This window comes from Periophthalmus magnuspinnatus, chromosome 10, assembly GCF_009829125.3.
Source record: "Periophthalmus magnuspinnatus isolate fPerMag1 chromosome 10, fPerMag1.2.pri, whole genome shotgun sequence".
Taxonomy (NCBI): Eukaryota; Metazoa; Chordata; class Actinopteri; order Gobiiformes; family Gobiidae; genus Periophthalmus; species Periophthalmus magnuspinnatus.
Window position 1 is genome coordinate 19,133,430 of NC_047135.1, and position 19,672 is coordinate 19,153,101.

The following is a 19,672-nucleotide window of genomic DNA, read 5'->3' on the forward strand; positions in this document are numbered from 1 at the left end:
AGCCCTTTGCTCCTTACCCAGCACCCAGTCTCCCACTGTTGGGAGACTATTGCCTTGGGTAGTACGACAAGTGGTTAATCAACGACAAGTGTATATGAAAAGTTGCACTACTTATATAACAAAAAAACAGGATAATTGTATTTTATTTCTAGCAATGATTTCTAGCAATGATTGCAGTTTATAATTTTACTTTCTGATTGGAACTGATGACATCACACATAGGTAATTCTATAACTGTTACCTAATAGCCATACAATACACTGGGACAAACATCACATCACACAATATTATTTAACACATAAAAACCCAACATGTGCTGGTGTGTGTGTTCAGCAGTACAACAGCGTGGTGTGCCAACCTACACAGTCAGTCTTTATGTGTCGATAATGTAAAGGGTGGAGAGTAGGAGGAGTGCGCCTGTGTTAAGTCGGGCCCACTGGGCAGTAAGTAATGGGCAGTGACCGCTGGCTGCCTCAGGAGTCACAGTGGTGCTCAGAGCTTGGAATGCTAATGCCATCCATCCAGCAATTCTGCAGCCAAGCAGGCATTTCACATCAGAACTGGAAATAGACCAATGTCCAAGAAGATAGGGTTGTTGCACTAGACGATCTAAGAGATAGATTAAAGGGCCTGTACCCGATTTGAAGTAATTCTTGTTAAAATAAATGCTACATCGTGCATTGTATGGTACAAGCTGCTCACTCACACTTCACAATGTGGATAACATTAAAAGAAACCCGAGACACTAAAGGTGCAGCACAGCCAGGACTGCCCTGAGGAGAGGTGCCAAGCAACAACACAAGAGGCGTATTGATGCCAGGTTTGACACTGCAACAAACCCAAGGCAGGTCCGGGAGGGCATCATGGCCATCGTGGACTATAAGAGGAAATCAACACCTACCTCAGCTGAACCTCTTTTATGCCAGCTTTGACAGGGAGAATATTCATCCTCTTCTGTCCCCCCTCCCCTCTACTAACTCTGCTCCAGTCCTGAGCATACATGAGGTAAAATGTGCCCTGCACAGCACCAACATCAGGAAAGCAGCCAGACCAGACAGAATGGTGGGTCAGGTGCTGTACCAATTTGCATACCAGGAGAACAGGTCAACAGAGGACGCAATTGCCATTGTGCTCCACACACTACTACAGCATCTGGAGAATAAGAACACCTCTTTGTGGAAAACTGTTCGGCTTTCAATACCACTGGGCCATACAACTCCGGTCCAAACTACACTATCTTGGACTAAACACCACACTGTGCAACTGAATTGTGGACTAACAAACCGCACAAAGTGTCAGAGTGGACAAGCACACCTCCTCCACCTTTTTTATGAACACCGGGGTCCCCCAAGGGTGTGTGCTGAGCCCTGTAACCTGAACATCAAGAAGACTAAGGGACATCAAGTTTGCATGCAAAGTCAATGGTGGAGCATCAGAAGCAGCACAAATCTGGCGTTGACATGGTGCATCTTGAGCATTCAGCTGTTGGACTCTTTGTTCACGCATCCAAATGCTGAAAAAGTTTAACTTTTTGGCATTTGACACGCAACGTCAACCAATCATTAACTACGCTCTAGTGACAAAGCGACGTTATTATCCTTAAAAAGCAGAAATACATCAGCCACAAACTAGCAACAACTTAATTATCCCCTCCGTTGATGGGTTTTATTTAATAAATACACTAAAGACACTCTCTCAAATTGGTCTGCAAAGTTCAGAAAGACACAGGGAAAACAAAATACCCAAAGGCTCTTGCAGACCAAAACGGAAGCTCTGGAGTCCAGTCTGGAGTCTTGATGCACATTACAGGCGTTTACCCTCAAATGCAAAGGCATCCAACTAGAGGTGTCCAACTATAGGCGTCCAGCTAGATGCGTCCAATGCGTTTTTGATGCCCCGGTGTGAACGCATTATTAGGACATTATCATGAACTTCCACAAAAATGAACAAAACAACCACTGACCTCTCTCTGTTGGCATTGAAATGGTAAAGAGAATGAACTGAGGTGACCGTGGTTGAGGACCTGTCCTGGGGCATTCATACTGCCTCAGGTGTGGGAAAGACCCAAGCAGGGCCCAGCATCTCTACTACCTGAGGAAAAAGAGAGAGAAGTGTCAACATTACCAGAACACTGATGGTGAACTTCTACAACTGTTCCATCATGTGTTGTAGTGACATATAGATCATTAGTGTGGTTCTCCAGCTGCATTAAGGCCGATCAGCAGGTACTCCAGTGAGTGGTGAAAACAGCAGGGTAAAATCATTGGGACGACTCTCCCAGAGGTCACTACCATCTACACCAATCGATGTCTGAGGAGAGTGCACAACATCCTGTGTGACTGGCACCACCCTGCTCATCACCTTTTCCACCTGTCGCAGTTAACTAGAAGGTACAGGTCTATACAGGCCAGGACAAACCAGACTGACCAAAAGCCTGTATCCTCAAGCTGTGTGGCTGCTGAACAATGCCCCCCTCCCCTCTCAGCCCCCCTGCTATGGACAATAACCTCACTCACCAATACAATAACATTGAACCGAGCTTAGCATTGTTCCATAATGACATAAAATACTGCATATATCTAACTGTATGGCCCTGGGATGCACTTTACTGCTGATGCCCTTCATGCTGTTGCTATGATTGTTACTGTTTATTACATATGTACTGCACTGATGTCATTATTGTGCTAATGTTTACACTGGAGTTATGAGTTATTGGATGGGGTCTTGCATCTTTGGTATTGCACTTTACATCAAAAATTATGCAGTGTTTGATGCTCTAATCATAATTTAGTCGTTAACATATGTTTCTAACTCAAGGTTTGAAATCAGGTACAGGCGCTTTAAAATATGTTTGAATGTTTATGTTTGAATAAAATATGTTTGAGTGCATCAGGATGAAGGAGGGGCAGTGTCTGGCGGTGTCTGGTCTAACAGGTATCCACACTTCAAACTCTGTCCCTGCAGCCAGGTAATTAGAAACACCTGGTTTTATTCTGGGTAATCTGGTGTGATGTCACATAGTACTTGAAATTGCAGTGGCCACTAAAGGCAGCACATACTTGGATTTAGAAACCTGCAAATGTACCTATTTTGCACTAAAATTGCAAGTAGATAAAACACCATATCCACAGTTTACTAGTGGAAGAAGTGCTCCACCAAAACAAGCTTGGGACTAAAAAAAATATAACTTTTTTGTCTGTTGAAACCAAGATTCTTGCCTGATGCACTATACAAGCTTGCTAAGGAGTGTCAGCACAAAAATATAATACAATCTGTTGGTTTTGTTCAAAAATGATTCATAGAATTGATTAAAATTTTTGTTCTGTTTTTTTTTTTTTGGTTCTTTACAATGGTTAATTCTACTTTGGCACAGAACTCCTTCCTGCAACAGACTGGGCTTTCACCTCAGTGCATTTAGCTCCATAGTTCTTCCAGCATGTGGGCTAAAGGCCAGCTGAGGAGGCCAGGCGTGAGCTAGTATTGATGTGCTGGTGATCGAAGGAGCTGTTACATGAGCAGACAGGTTAGAGTGTCAGGGAGACTGATTGGTTTTGCCGCTTCTGATACTGATACTCACTGTTGTTACACCTTCTATTTTCCTCCAGGTGAGCAGGTGAAGAGGAAACGTCTTCTTAGAGTACTTACATAAATATAAGAAAAATGTTGTTTTTAATCGAGCTATGTTATGTGTAAAAATGGCTAAAATTGCACATACTTGGGATGCAAAAATCTTAAAATATAGTTGACATATTAGATAAAAAAAAATAGAGAGAGTAATTTGGCATAGATTTGGCACAAATTTTACTTTAAAACTTTATAGGACACATTGTGCAAATGTTTTGAACATTTAACCATGTAATATTGTTGCCCCCTCATCAAAAACATACCTTGCTTCATTAATATTCTCTCATATTCTCTGAACACTCAAAAATTCTTGCCTCACAGGTAAAAATCCAAGCAGTTTTAAGGCAATAGGCCATTTCTGGTCGTGTTCTACAGTCAAATTGTGTTCACAATGAACACATGGCTCTATTAGCATAGCATTCAGGTGGCCTAAGGACCCAGTTTGTTTATTTTATAGTTATTCATTCACGCTGATGACAACATAGGGAGCTTCAATGCTTACATACCTCATCGGAAACAGGTGTAAGTTGCAAGGTAGACATTGTTTTACATTAGAAAATGTGAAGTACTTATCCCAAGAAGACCAAAAGCATGTTTAAAAGAGAACTAAATCCACAAGAATGCATCATAATTGTTCTTTAATAAATCATGCTTACAATTAGATATCAAAAATGCTTCTGCATGATCCAACAAAATCTTGTTAGATACTAGACTGTAAAGTTTGGTGCATGTAGGTGCTACTTTAGTGATGACCTTTACAGCCCTAGGAGAAAAATGTATTTCGAGAAAACGCTGTCTGAAGTTACAATATACACCTATAGATACAAGTGCCATCCATCCATCCATTTTCTTCCACTTATCCGGGGCCGGGTCGCGGGGGCAGCAGTCTAAGCAGGGACTCCCAGACTTCCCTCACCCCGGACACGTCCTCCAGCTCCTCCGGTGGGACCCCAAGGCGTTCTCAGGCCAGCCGAGAGACATAGTCCCTCCAGCGTGTCCTGGGTCTTCCCCGGGGCCTCCTCCCGGTGGGACATGCCCAGAACACCTCCCTAGGGAGGCGTCCAGGAGGCATCCTGAGCAGATGCCCGAGCCACCTCAACTGGTTCCTCTCAACGTGTAGGAGCAGCGGCTCTACTCCGAGCTCCTCCTGTTTACCGGTCAATCTACATTCCTACCCTCACCTATGGTCATGAGCTCTGGGTAATGACCGAAAGAACAAGATCGCGGATACAAGCTGCCGAAATGGGTTTCCTCCGCAGAGTGGCTGGGTGCACCCTTAGGGATAGGGTGAGGAGCTCGATACAAGTGCATGCCTTCCAGGGGAAGGCTTGTATGTTCAGAGAGCAACCTACTCCAAAAAGAAAAGAAAAGCCTTGAAAAAATACAAATACAATAAATAAATAAATAAATAACTGAACCTTGAGCATAGGGAGCTTGGGACATTATTTGTCACACATGAGTGACTTTTGATTTCTATTAGATTCTGACAATGATGATGCCTCTAGAGAAGAGAAATATGCAGCTGCCATGTTGACACATACGTTATGAGTGGTGAGACTATTCAGGTGAAATGTAGCTGCTGCTCTCAGAATGGTGTGTGTAAAGTAAACTACCATCTGGGCTTCCACTGATCTTGACATTTAAAGGTTTCTTTTGAATGAAAAGTGGATTGCACTGAGTTGTTTCTTGTGAAATAAACATATACTGTGTAAGACTTTATTTGACTACACTTCAGGCTGTCATTTGCAGAAAGGTCACATAAGTGGCAAGAAATATAGTGGAAAAAATAAACAGGAATTGAACAATGTAAGATGGGACTGTCTGAACGATACATTGGATGCCAGAGTCGATCTTGGAACAATATAAACAAAAAAGAGACTTACCTGCTTACTCACACCTCACATTTTGGACACCATCAAAATTTACTCATATAGTACCAAAATGTTAAACTGCCCGTGACAGTTTTGCTAGTAAAAAAAGTACTAAAACACAGTTAATATAATTATATTTAAGATTTTGCTAACAAAAAATTATAAATATATATTTATCTCAACAATTATCTATAACATGTTTTATGTTTTTATGTTTTCTTCAAGGAAATGACATTAGGACATAACTTAAAATATATTTCCTTTTTTCTTTCTTTTTTTTTTTTTTTTTTTTTTTTACAAACTCCTACTTGATTGGTGTAAAACTACTCTTAAAATTTACAACTGATATCCCACCAAATAAAGTCAAAGTTCGAAAGTCAATCCTGTCATACACACTGCAAGGGACTTCTGGTTCTAAAAGAAGATTGGAACCAAAAAACTGATCTCTCTTTTTTTTTTTTTTTTTTTTTCGCTTTAAAACCAAGACTGTATGACTGATGCACTGATGTCTAAACTGTAGGACGTAACAAAGGAGTGTCAGCACAAAACATGTCAAGAGAGATAAAATAGGATACTAAAGGATAAGAAATATTAAAAGTGCACAATGCAACTTTTCTGGTGGAGGCTCGGGTACCTGAGTTTTTCCATGAAGATTTTCTACTGCATTCCAGACAGAGTTACAGGTTATATATATATATATTTTAGCAATAAAAACACCAATAATTGAATGAATACAACATAGACAAGCTGAATGCTATATTGTGGAACATTCTAGTTTCTAGGAAAAACATTAACATCTCCATGGAGACAAGCAGATGGCAGATGCTCTACCAGAAATTTTACATAGTGTCCCTTTAAAGTGCATATGACAGGGTAGATGATTCATTTCTGTAAAATATAGTTATCATCATTAGATTTAAGATTTTAAAATGTGGCTTTGTCTTTTCTAGTTTTGTAATTTGGTGAACATGAGCAATAGATATGACATATGTAGAGGTATGTTATCATAGACTGTATAACGAAGTGGACTAAGTGGACCGAGTTCCATATTTGTAATTCTGACCATGAGTATCATAGCAACCAAAGAGCCAATCCGAAGCGAGGGTGTTGAAGGTATGTATGTGTATATGTATATATATATATACATACACTTGCAAGTAAAATGCACTTTAAGTCTTATAACAATATAAATAGAAAAAAAAAACAAGACCAAAGCACAAAGAGATTCTATGAAATCACTTTATTCTCCGAGTGTGAGGTGATTCCATTTTTACAGTACAATTACAGACTGGATCCTGGTTCTACATGGCATGCAGTGAGACTTCAGAACAGGTGAGTACACGGGACAAAACACGGATACGCAACAACCGGTCTACATCACACCGCGGAGCATGCACACGTCACATACAGAGAGGCAGGGGAGAGGGCCCAGACTGTACACAACCAAAAAAACCTGGTACGCCATCAGTCAAAAGTTTGGACACACCTTCTCAATGTTTTTGTTTATTTATGTTTACTACTTTCTACATTTTAGACACATACAGAAGATGCTAAATATATGATGCAAGATATAATATGTAGTAAAGAGAAAAAAAAAAGAAAACACTACAAACCCTTGGCCTTCTCTCAGTGAGCTTCATGATGAAATGGTTTTCACTGCGCAGGTCTGCCATGTCAGGGGCAAGAAATTTCAATTATTTTCTGTTTACTGCATTCCATATGTATCCATTCATAGTTTTGATTATTTTGGTGAGTATCTGCAATATAAATAGTCATAAAAATAAATCAAAAAATGTGTCCAAACTTTTCACTTGTAGTGTAGGTCAAAATACAGTGCACCAAAAGACAGAAACAGGACCAGTACAGACAAAGGGACAATCTCTGCAACAACAGCGACAAAAGAGAGAACACACAACAAGTCACAAAGAGTGGCATGTTTAGGCAGTTGTACATCAGAGTGGAGGAAGCCTCAGTCGTAACAGTGGACATTGTCATATTTCAATACGAATGACCTAGGCAGTGTGGTTGGGCAGTGATTAATAACTATGGTGCATTTATGTGGTCCTCATTATTTCTGGAAAATTATATTTCTAAAAACAAAACAAGTTGGAAAAAGTACTTACAAGGTCTTTGTCTTAACATTGCTAATTTTAGTAGTTATTGTAAACTGTTGCTAACATAAAAATGGCAAAATTACAAGAGAGATGAAAGACATCCGGGATAAGTTGCATTAAATAAACAATACAATTATTTAAATGGTACATTAAATGGCCTGTATCGGATTTTTTCCCCATATTGGAACAAAATTTGTCGTGAGATATATTGTTTAAGCAGCTCTAGACACAGCAGAGAGCTTAGTCCATAATTAGAAAGCATTTTATTGTCCAATGCCAATTCACAGTTCAGACTGACACATGAATTGGCATGCTAGTTGTTGTTAGCATTACCGTCATGGCATATCAGAGGGAGACCACGGTGAGTTATTAGGATGCTCAGAATGCATAAGGTTATTGAGGAATAACTTTGGACATATTTTTAAGACAGTAAAAATCAGGTACAGCACCATTAACACTATGCTCAACCCAGAAACATGTGGACCACATGAATGTACCCCATACTTTTTGCAGTGAATTTAATGGTTTAAAAGGCAGTGAACGATGGACATTTAGAAATTCTCCTATACATGGGTCCGTTTCCTGACAGCCCAGATTTTGCCTTGCTGTTGCCTGTCTTCAAGCATGGAGGAGGTTGAAGTATGGAAGTATTTTTGGAGGGAACTTTGTTATAGTCTCGGGCAGTAAATATTCCCCACCTCAAAGTCCCTATGAGTCCTACAAGTAGAAAACCTGAGAATGTCTACAGTGGTCTACGTATGAAATAACTCATGCCGGATGTGGACCAGCTCTTTGGTTCTCCTCTCTGAATATGATTTGGGCAGTGGTATTGGCAGACCACATGGAACATGTATTGGAGTATATTGATACTTTGCAGTGACATCACGTGGGGGGTGGACTGCATGTATGTATATGTCAGAATCTTCAGTAGTTACCATGGCAAGTCTGAAAACTCAAGAAAAAATACAAAATAGATTTAGGAGCCTATGATAAATACTACTTTTTATGAATTCATTTAGGTGATTGACTTTCAACAAAAACAGTGAGAGTGACTAAAAAAAAAAAAAAGTTAGCTAATACTCGCTACATTGTGACTGTAATATTATTTAAGAGTAACTTATTTAACAGTACAAACACAGCTCACCTGTTGTAGTTCCAGCCAAGTCAGTTCTTTCTGGTCATTATGATTATTTTTAAACAAATCTCAGATAAAAGTCTAACTTGAGTAACAGAGCAATGCTTAGCATCACACCCCGAGGGAATGTTGATGACATCAGCCACAAAATATCAATGGGAGTTGAACCTGACACAGCGTTTCATAAATAAGTCAGGAAGTGTGCTGTTTGGCTGACAGCACAGAAGCACTGAGCTGCCAGGGCCCACTTGTCTTCAGCCCAAAGTGGCAGAAATACACTAGCCATGTGTCATTTTCAACCCTTTACAGCACAACACAGTCATCCATCATGGCAGCTAAAAAAGAATTTGAAATACTAGGACCTCTGGAGTGGACATAGCAGCACCAGAGCAGTGGAATGTTTAGAGTCTGTGGAATGTCTAGAGCTCATTGTAGGACAAAGAGCCAGAATCTCAATTCAAAGAATCTGAAGCTTTTGTGCCATTGCAGTGTCAGCCTGTAGCCTAGATATGTGGGGGGCGCTAGTGTGCACGTCAGTACAACTACAGGTGTAAACATATGGAGCAGCATTGTGCTATGTTACATACATCATAGGTTTGGCCACATTTGGAAGTTTACTGTTTGTAGAGTTGTTTTCTAGCTTCATCAGAGCTAAGGGCCAGGCACTACTCTGATGGAAGGTCACATTGTGTTATTAAGACAATTGTACAATGTAAACATAGTGTTCATGGCGTAGGGGTGGGCAATATGCCAAAAAAAAAAAAAAGCTTTATATTGGCTTTTAAAGAACAAATATTATATATGATTTGTATTCTGATTGGCCCTTAAACATGCTCTTGAGTACCTTTGCTTTGGTATCTCATGTTTTAGAATTTAAAATAATGGCTATATTCTGACAATAGACACCACAGGTTTCTACAGGTATGCGCCAATAGTGGAAATTGTGGTAAGGTCTCCATCTACGGCAGCCTGACAAGCCCCAGTTAAAATGAGCAAAAAAAATTGGTGTATGGACTTAAAAACCTGTAGTGTCACAAAATTGGGAATGACAAAGTCATGTGATTTTATGGGGCTTAGAATTAGTGGTAATAAAGCAAAATATTGCTCCAGGATTTTTTGATGGGGGAACAACGTTATGGTGTGTTTAAAAGGAAATTCTGCATAATATGTGTTCTTTAGGAGGACATTTCAAGCAATCTACTTCTGCTTCTGAAAGTTGACACTTGTCTGTGATTGGTTACATCCACCTGTCACTCAGAGCATGACTGAGGCTGACAAATAGAAGGAGGGGCCTCTGTTCGACCGTAAGTCTGCTTTAAACAAAGAAGCTAATAATGTTCATTTCACCAAAATGGCATATTGACATATCGCCCAGCCCCATCATGACGCCTTCCAAACAGAGACATCTCACAGCAACACAGTGTAGCTTCTAACATGATGAAGATTGTCTGTTATTGCTGATAGATCCACGTACTGTCACACCATGACTTCAACTTTTATATTGCACTATCATCACTGTCTCGTCACACTTTGGATGAGGATTGCACACAACTTGATGGATGCAAATGAAAGTGGAATGACATTTATTGTTCTCTGGACAGATGTTTGTGAAAGAACCACTTGGAGTTTGGGAAGAGGAAACTGTTATTGCTACTGATCTCTGGCCATAAATAAGTGTACATACATCAGCTGTACTCTTCTTCACAAGTTGTCTGCATGCGTTGACATGAGTGGGTCCATTAAGCAGAGGTGGGCAGTATGCAGATATATTTAACTTTTTGAACAAATTGTACTTTTCAGAGTACTTTTTTGACAGCATACTTGTACTCCTACTTGAGTAATTTTTTATTGAAGTAGTACTCTACTTGATCATAAGTTTTGGTTACTTTTCCCACTGTGTGTAAGTCTTTATGTTGACAATATGAAATTCTTTGAACATTTGTGTTTCTTGCACCGGTCATTCAGATATAATGCAGTTTTTGTCTTTTTTTTTTTGCGTTAGATTAACTTCAAATTGTAAATCAGATCTTACAGTTAGAGACTGAAAGAAGTTACTATTACTTGAGTAGTAATTTTCCTCTCTCTTACTTGAGTCATTTCTTGAACCACTATTTTGTACTTCTACTTGAGTAATATTATTTTGAAGTAACATTACTACAATTTTTGATTACTCCACCCACCTCTGCCATTAAGTCACTTGTACCAATCACATTAAACACCAATGGAACATCGGACACCAACAGAAGAAAGAGCCTTGTACAGATATGGACCAAACAGTACTGGCAACAACAGAACAGCAATATTAATCAAATTCTGATATGATCTGGATAAATTTATCAAGTTAAAAATATGGCTTATAATCTTACTAATATTTTTATAATATTTTACCCATATACAGAAAACCTTTAATTTATTTACAAACTTAAAAGTGTGAGTGCTCATTTATAGGAGCTGAACACTGCAAAAACAAAAAATCTACAGCTAATATTACTTGAATTAATAATATTTGAAGAGTTTTGACAAGTTTAGATTTTTTTGTTTCTGATTTGTTTTTTTTGTTTTTTTGCATTTCTGTCTGGTTTCTTTTTTTTTTTTTTTTTTCAAGCCATCCATGAATTAAGAAATTTTTGCATACAATTCGTAAATATCTGATAAATATTTCACTCCATGGCCAACTAATTTGGCTCAAAATGATTAAAAAAATGGCAGAAATACATTTGGAAAAATCCAAAATGAATACTCTCTTAATACTATTCAAGTAACATTAACTTAGATATTTGCTTTTTGGAGTGAAGGGGATTGGTCTGAACTCTTCAACTCCTCCAGAGGAGGAAGTCTAAGAATGCACGAGTGCGCCCCCCCGCAGCCCAGCAGAAGACAGTGAGGGTCAGAAGAGGGTATGGATGACTGTCGGCCATGTTGACTTTTTACTTTTTACTGAACATGTCCATGAGTGGGGTGGGGATGAACTTCATAACGGTGTCGACAATGCTCTCTTCCTCTTCCTCGTCCCCGCATCCGGTCGGGACAGCCTTCTTAGGGCGGGTCAGGCTGCCTTCGGAGGCCTGCTCCATGGCTGCAGCCGCCTCAGCCTCCTTTTCCTCCTTCTTCTTGATGCCATACTGTAACACACATGTAGAGTAGGGTTGAACGGTTTGGCAAAAAATATCTAACTGCGATTTCACTTACAAGCATTGTCAATAGATTTGCAATTTCTGTTTTAATAATGGAGCTCAACAGTCCTGCCCATTTTGAAATTGGCAGCCTTGTTTCGGTCAGCCAGCCACGGGGCAGCTGTGGCTAGTAGTAGTCTACAGTAGTTTACACTTTGATTGTCTTCAAAGGTGCTATATAAATCCAATGCATTATTATGTTATAATTAATATCCAAAAAGCACATTTAAAATGCAAGATTTGGTGAAGTGTTTTAATAACTTAATAGAATATAAAGTTTCAAAAATAGATTTTACATAAAATTATAGGTCTTGTGGTCATAAGTTACCACAGAGCTGATTTTTTTCTTTTTTTTTCCTCATAGGATTCAGTTCAAAGTCCAGAAGAATTGAGAAAAAAACTAAATATGAAATATGAACTGACAAACTAATACAATAATCACATTTCAGGACATGTTTGTACAGACCAAAACTGCATGGTTAGCAGTTTTTATGCAGCATAAAACATGTAATGTTCTTGTTTGTGGTAATGATGGTTCTTCAAAATTGCAGTCTTACGATTCAGCTTGCAGCCTTAACTGAGAGTGAAATGAAACATCCACTTCTACGAGTTTTATTGTAAAGGTCCGACAGCATCCTGGGCAAGATTTCTTATTCGACAAAAATGTAATTTTGTGTAATCTGATTTCAGAGGATCATTTACTATTTTCAGTAGACTAAAACATGAGTAAAAATAAGTTTGCAGAGATTGCTTCTTCCAAGATTCAAGAGATAATGTGATTACACAAAGTAGTTTTTTTAAATGCCTTGAGCATTCCATTTTACAGTAACACTAAACTGCTACAAAACCTGTGTAATGTTAGCCCATACATTGTTTATATCATAAGTCTTGTCATAGCAGGTAACACATCTCAGCTGCATTAGCATTTTAATTGGCTCCGTGCACAATGGCAAATGGCTAACTCAATATTAGTTTCATTACTTCCTGGCCAGTTATATCTGTATGAGGTTTTTGGAAAGTCATGCTAAAAATTAATAAATGCTTAAAGATAATGTGGTGGACAGACAGTAGTGGTTGGATGTCCCTTAAAAGAAAATGGATGGATCAATAGTCTTTTTGTTTAAATGCTAATACTAATGCTAATTCTGAGGCATAATACATATTAATATAATGGGAAAAACTGATGTAATCTACATATACAATCAATTAGATAGTCTTTATTGTCAATTTTAATTGGTTGTTTCTTTTATATTTCATGTTTTATATCATTCATTTTGACCACCCTCTTTGTTCACAGAGCTTTTTTGGGGATGGCACAGGTCATATGGTTCGAGCAACCTGACACTGGGAAAGACACCTCACCCACCCAGTATTAAAGTGGTGTGTTGATTGGATGGTGGTTTCAGAGACCAATAGCACAGTTTGGCAACTTCTCTTTCCCCAGTCTATGCCAGGGCAGCCATGGCTACAGTAGCTTTTGCCATTAGCTGTGAACTGAATGGATAATGAGTGCTTTAATAGGGTTTGACAAGCCAAAGCACAATTCAGTGTAAGGCTTTATTATTCATATTATTATGCCTGCATCCCAGTGAATACAGGAATGATTGGCATGTAACTGTTTTAAAGGTCAAAAAGAATAGAAAAAGTCCTGTACTCTCTTCCTTGATCAATCCATAATCCATCTGTGTACATGCCTCCTGTGCTGCCTCCCCCTCACTCTGTGCCTGAGGCTAGTTTGCAGTGTCTTCTACACAAAGCAGGAATGGCTGGCTCACAGGAATTGTGAACTTGTGGAACTGTGACAATTGTGAAACAGAATTGAATCACTCTATGGCTTGTATTTTACATTTTATGAAACTCTAATACTTTAGAAATCAGAATATGTTGTCAGACCCGGAAGCATTCTGGGTAATAAGGTCCCCTATCACTAGTTAGAAATGGTAAAACAATAAAGGAGCTGCTTATAACAGGCTTTGGCATTCTCATGCAAGTGTCTGTACTGCTATATAAAAATGACAAATGCATCACATTGCAAGACATTTCACGCAAGACCGCTATAGGCATTAACAACCCACAAACTTCTAAACAATGGCAGGGAAGTTGATAGACAAATTTCTGGAAATATTTACAAATCAGAAGCAGTGTGAATTCCGTTTTTAGTTTGAAGCACCTACAGAATGAGAATGCTCTACAGGCCAGGCTGAATTTGCCAGTGAATATGCAAACTGCATCATTGTATTATAAGATGCTTTTAAATAACCAGGGTGCAATATGTGAAGGCTTGAGATTAAGTTGGCAGAAAGATCTAAATATTAAGATGAGTGAGGATGTGTGGGATGGGATGGTTTCAAATGTAGGCTGGGCTACAAGAGATGCTAGAAGTAAGCTTATTCAATATAAAATTATTCATCGATTTTATTTTACTCCATCAAAGATACACAAAATGGGCCTGTTGCAGAACAATAACTGCTGGAAATGTAAAACCAAAAAGTGGTACATATCTTCATGCCTTCTGGGAATGTCCGGTGGTGTCTCCATTCTGGACTGATGTTATTAAAATCTGGAAAAGTGGATTGGCCTACCTATCCCAGCATCATCACAGATGTGTCTTTTGGGAGATAAGTGTCTCCTGCCCCCTGGATTCACAATGGACATGTACGGCTTGGCAGTGGCTGGTTTTATTGTGGCTGCCAGGCTAATTCTGAGGGTCTGGAAAAGCCCCCACGGGCCACGGATTGAGGACTGGTTTGGGCTGATGACAGAGACTGCTGCATTTGAAAGACTGATCTCAAAAGTGAACAACACCCAGGACAAAACGAACAGGATATGGAGTCGCTTTTTGTCATTTGTGGGGAGTAACAGCTCTGCTGTACAGAAGTAATAGACTGATTGATGTGATCAGCTGTCATATATTTTGTTTTTGTTTTTTTATTTATTTATTTATTTTTTGTATTTTGAATGTCTTTTGTTCTTATAATGAAAATCAATAAAAACTTTAATGACAAAAAAAAAAAAAAACAATAGCAGGGAAAGTTTCAGTTAAAACTCCTCTTTTTAAATAGGACTATAGGAGAAACAATTCATGTTGCTCTAACCTTCAGATTCAGAAATGTTTGTAGTTTTAAAACATTGAAACATGAAACATTTTCTATCATAAACCACTCCTAGACACACTAGGGATTACATCTTATTTTGAATTAAAGTAACACTTACAAGCACTGCATTTGGAAAAATCAAATCCTCATTAGGGGAATCCTTCACTAACAGATCAACAGCATGGTTAATACACGTTAAAGTGAGGGTATAGGTTAAGTAAGTAATGACTATGGGTAAAGAAGGGTTATTTAACTTCTGGGGGTATTAACTGCAAACACATTCAGATCATCATGTTAACTTTTAGTGTTTTGAAAATGCTATATTGCTATGCTCCGTTGTTCTCCTGGGGACTTCAATGCCCATGTGGGTAGTGACAGTGACACTTGGAGAGGCGTGATTGGGAGGAATGGCCTCCCCGATCTGAACCCGAGTGATGTTTTGTTATTGGACTTCTGTGCTAGTCACAGTTTGTCCATAACAAAGACCATGTTCGAGTACAAGGGTGTCCATCGGTGCACGTGGCACCAGGACACTCTAGGTCGGAGGTCGATGATCGACTTTGTTGTCGTGTCATCTGATCTTCGACCGCGTGTCTTGGACACTCGGGTGAAGAGAGGGGCTGAGCTGTCAACTGATCACCACCTGGTGGTGAGATGGATCAGCTGGCGGAGGAGGAAGCCGGACAGACCTGGCAGGCCCAAGCGCATTGTGAGGGTCTGCTGGGAACGTCTGGCGGAGCCCTCTGTCAGAGGGGTCTTCAACTCCCACCTCTGGGAGAGCTTCTCCCTGATCCCGGGGGAGGTTGGAGACATGGACACCGAGTGGGCCATGTTCTCCACCTCTATTGTCAATGCGGCTGCTCCTAGTTGTGGTTGTAAGGTCTGCGGTGCTTGTCGCGGCGGCAATCCCCGAACCCAGTGGTGGACACCGTAAGTAAGGGATGGGTCGAACCTCAGATTCAGGAGGAGCAGTGTGGTTTTTGTCCTGGTCGCGGAACACTGGACCAGCTCTATATTCTCCAGCGGGTCCTTGAGGGTTCATGGGAGTATGCCCAACCAGTCCACATGTGTTTTGTGGATCTGGAGAAGGCATTCGACCATGTCCCTCGTGGTGTCCTTTGGGGGGTGCTCTGGGAGTATGGGGTCCGGGGCTCTTTGCTAAGGGCTGTCCGGTCCCTGTATGACCGGAGCAGGAGCTGTGTTCACATTGCCGGCAGTAAGTCAGACCTGTTCCCGGTGCGTGTTGGACTCCACCAGGGCTGCCCTTTGTCACCGGTTCTGTTCATTATATTTATGGACAGAATTTCTAGGTGCAGCCAGGGGCCGGAGGGGGCCTGGTTTGGAGATGATGTTGTCCTGATGGCTTCTTCGAGCCAGGACCTGCAGCAGGCACTGGGGTGGTTTGTAGCCGAGTGTGAAGCGACTGGGATGAGAATCATCTCCTCCAAATCCGAGGCCATGGTTCTCGACCGGAAAAAGGTGGTTTGCCCTCTCCGGGTGGGTGGTGAGTCTCTGCCTCAAGTGGAGAATTTCAAGTATCTCGGGGTCTTGTTCATGAGTGAGGGAAGGATGGAGCGTGAGATTGACAGGCATCTGCAGTGATGCGGTCGCTGTATCGGTCCATTGTGGTGAAGAAGGAGCTGAGCCCAAAGGCAAAGCTCTCAATTTACCGGTCAATCTACGTTCCTACCCTCACCTCTGGTCATGAGCTCTGGGTAATGACCGAAAGGACAAGGTCGCGGATACAAGCGGCCGAAATGGGACACGCTGGAGGGACTGTCTCTCGGCTGGCCTGGGAACGCCTTGGGGTCCCACCGGAGGAGCTGGAGGACGTGTCTGGGGTGAAGGAAGTCTGGGAGTCCCTGCTTGGACTGCTGCCCCCGCGACCCGGCCCCGGATAGGCAGAAGAAAATTGATGGATGGATGGATGGATGGAAAATGCTATATTCGCTGAAAGAACCTATCAACATGTTTTATAAGTTTCACTTTCTTTTTTGACACTGAGTCTCCCCTCCCTTTGCTCTCCAGGTTAAGTCACTCCCTCTTCATAGCGCTAAGCAGGAATCATGCTAATGAAACTACTGCACATCACATCAGGTTTGTGAAGTTGTGATTTACAGTTTTGTATCATGTTTTTGTATGGCAAGACATGTACCTTGTCTCTGATGCCCTGGCGCACGCTCTCCCTCTCAGCCTCCATGCGTGCATACTTGGCCTTCCTCTCCTCCTCCTGCTGTCTTAGGGCCTCCTGCCGCTCCTCCTCCTTCTTCGCTGCATCAGGGTCTTTCTCCTCCTCACCCCCCAGCATCTTGCCCATGTCTTTGGTGGCCCCTGTGACAGACAAAGAGAGAGCAGGACGAACATGGAATCAGCACACCTCATAGTGATAGGGCAGAAGTCCTGTTACTGCTCAAAGAGCATGAAACATCTGATTTAAAAAGGGGGTATTTCACTTATATTATTAACTGCTGGCACATTACATATTTAGATCACCATTACCTTTTTTGTTTTGAAATTAATACAATTTGAATCCCAACTCAGTCATTTCTAATTGTTAAAAAGGGAAAATTATGCTAAATCAACTTTTTTTAATCTTCCTGCCATTATATATATATATATATATATATATATATATATATATATATATATATATATATATATATATATATATATATATATATATATATATATATATATATATATATATATATATATAAATAAACATGCCTGAACAGATTTTAGACATCATCCATGCATGTTTGAGTAATTTTGCAAGTTTGCACTATTGAAACCCTCATTATGGTTTGGTGTATAAGACCAATTGTGTTAGCAATTGATACTCCACGGAAGTGTAATACCCTCTTTTGAATAATATGCATGAATCTTTGTAATTAAGAGCTGTACAGCCAATCTTCTGTACAAGTGTACAGTTTTTTGAGAGGTGTTCGAGGATCTTCTTTGAGGAATAATTTGTTGCAACCTAGTTATTTGCTCTTTCCAGTGCAATTTAACACATCAAAAGCTAATCCATGGAGGCAAGACCTTCATTTGTGCAACTGCTGATCTAAAATGAGTGAGTCCAAACACATGTTTAATATTTTCCTGCCTGTTTCTTGCCCAGAGCAGATTACAGCTTGCAAATTCACACAAGGACTAAGATGTTCATTTTTGGAGACATATCCTGTGGTCTGACAAAACTAAAATTGAACTGTTTGGCCATAATGAGCATCGTTTAGTTTAGAGGAAAAAAGGGTAAGTCTGAGAACACCATCCCAAATGTGAAATACAGCGGTGGCAGCATCATGTTGTAGGGTTGTTTTGCTGCAGGAGGGACTGATGCACTTCACAAAATAGATGGCATCATGAGAAAAGAACATTATGTGCAAATACTGACGCAACATCTCAAGACATCAACCAGGAAGTTAAAGCTTGGCGCAAATGAGTCTTCCAAATAGACAATGGCCCGAAGCACACTGCCAAACTGGTTACAAAGTGGCTTAAGAGTAACAATGTCCATGTTTTGGAGTGGCCCCGATCTCAATTCTATTGAAAAAATTATGGGCAGACCTGAAAAGGTACGTGCCAGCAAGGCGGCCTACAAACTTGTCCCAGTTACACCAGTTCTGAGAAGGAATGGACCAAAATTCTTATTGTAAGAAGCTTGAGGAAGAATATTCAAAACATTTGATCCAAGTCATACAGTTTAAAGGCAATGGTGCCATATTCTAATGGAATGTATATGTAAACTTCGGACTTTGAAGAAAGTAATAACAATTTGTCAAAAATTTGTCATCTCTCATTATTCTGCCATTTAGCAAATACAAATAATTTTGGGAATTATCCTAATAGACCTAAAACAGAAAAAAAAAAAAAAAAAAGTTTTGTCTGATTGTAAAAAAACAAAAACAAAACAAAACAAAACATGTGTGTCTTTTTATATAGTTTATATAAATGTCTGGTTTCGAGTGTGTGTCTTTTTAAAGAGTGGTTACATATTTAGATCTTTAGATTGCCATGTTACTGTTTATTATTTTGTAAATGCTATATTCATCAAAAACAGCATATAGACATGTTTAATAAGTTTCACTTTTTTTCACAACTTGAGTCTCCCCTCCCTTTGTTCTCCATGCTAAGTTACTCCCCCTTCTGAGTGCTATCTCAACATAATCAGCATGCAATGAATCTCACACAATCCCACTAATGGCACTACTGCACATCGCATCAGGCTTGTGAAGTTGTAGTGTATTGTTTTCTATCCTGCTTATATATAGTGATGGAAAATTGTCATGCGGTAGCATGGGTGACATAGGTTTGTGGGCTGAACATTGGACAGAATCGTAATACTAAGCATAAGGAGGGTTTGAATGGGGTGCAGAGAGATGACTAGATTACTCTATTAACATGCATGTTTTTGATGAGGGGGAAATGTTCTAACATGGTAGAAAGCTCCAGAATGTTGATTTTGCATAAGTACCCCCTCTTTAACCAAGGCCGAAGTCACAGAAACCACAAGGACTACCATGTCATATGCGTGTTACTGGACTCTTCCCCTATTTCACTATTGTTTAACCAAGCCTCTAAACCTCTCTGTGGAGAGATGCGTTACCAAACATCTATGTGATAAACCATTAACACTCGCAGCAAGAGGAGGTGAGGTGTC

At 40.0% G+C, this 19,672-nt stretch overlaps 1 protein-coding gene across 1 annotated transcript in view; it reads right to left on the reverse strand.

Annotated features, from left to right (window-relative positions):
* Nucleotides 1–6,722: 6,722 nt before the first annotated feature.
* LOC117377776 (complexin-1-like) overlaps nucleotides 6,723–19,672 on the reverse strand; it is a 45,184-nt gene continuing 32,234 nt past the window's right edge. Inside the window, exons 3-4 of the mRNA XM_055224726.1 lie at nucleotides 17,168–17,343; nucleotides 6,723–11,866 (exon numbers count right to left, since the gene is read on the reverse strand). Coding sequence (XP_055080701.1) covers nucleotides 11,672–11,866; nucleotides 17,168–17,343 — 371 coding nt within the window. The 3' untranslated portion in view covers nucleotides 6,723–11,671. The remainder of the gene's footprint in view (nucleotides 11,867–17,167; nucleotides 17,344–19,672) is intronic.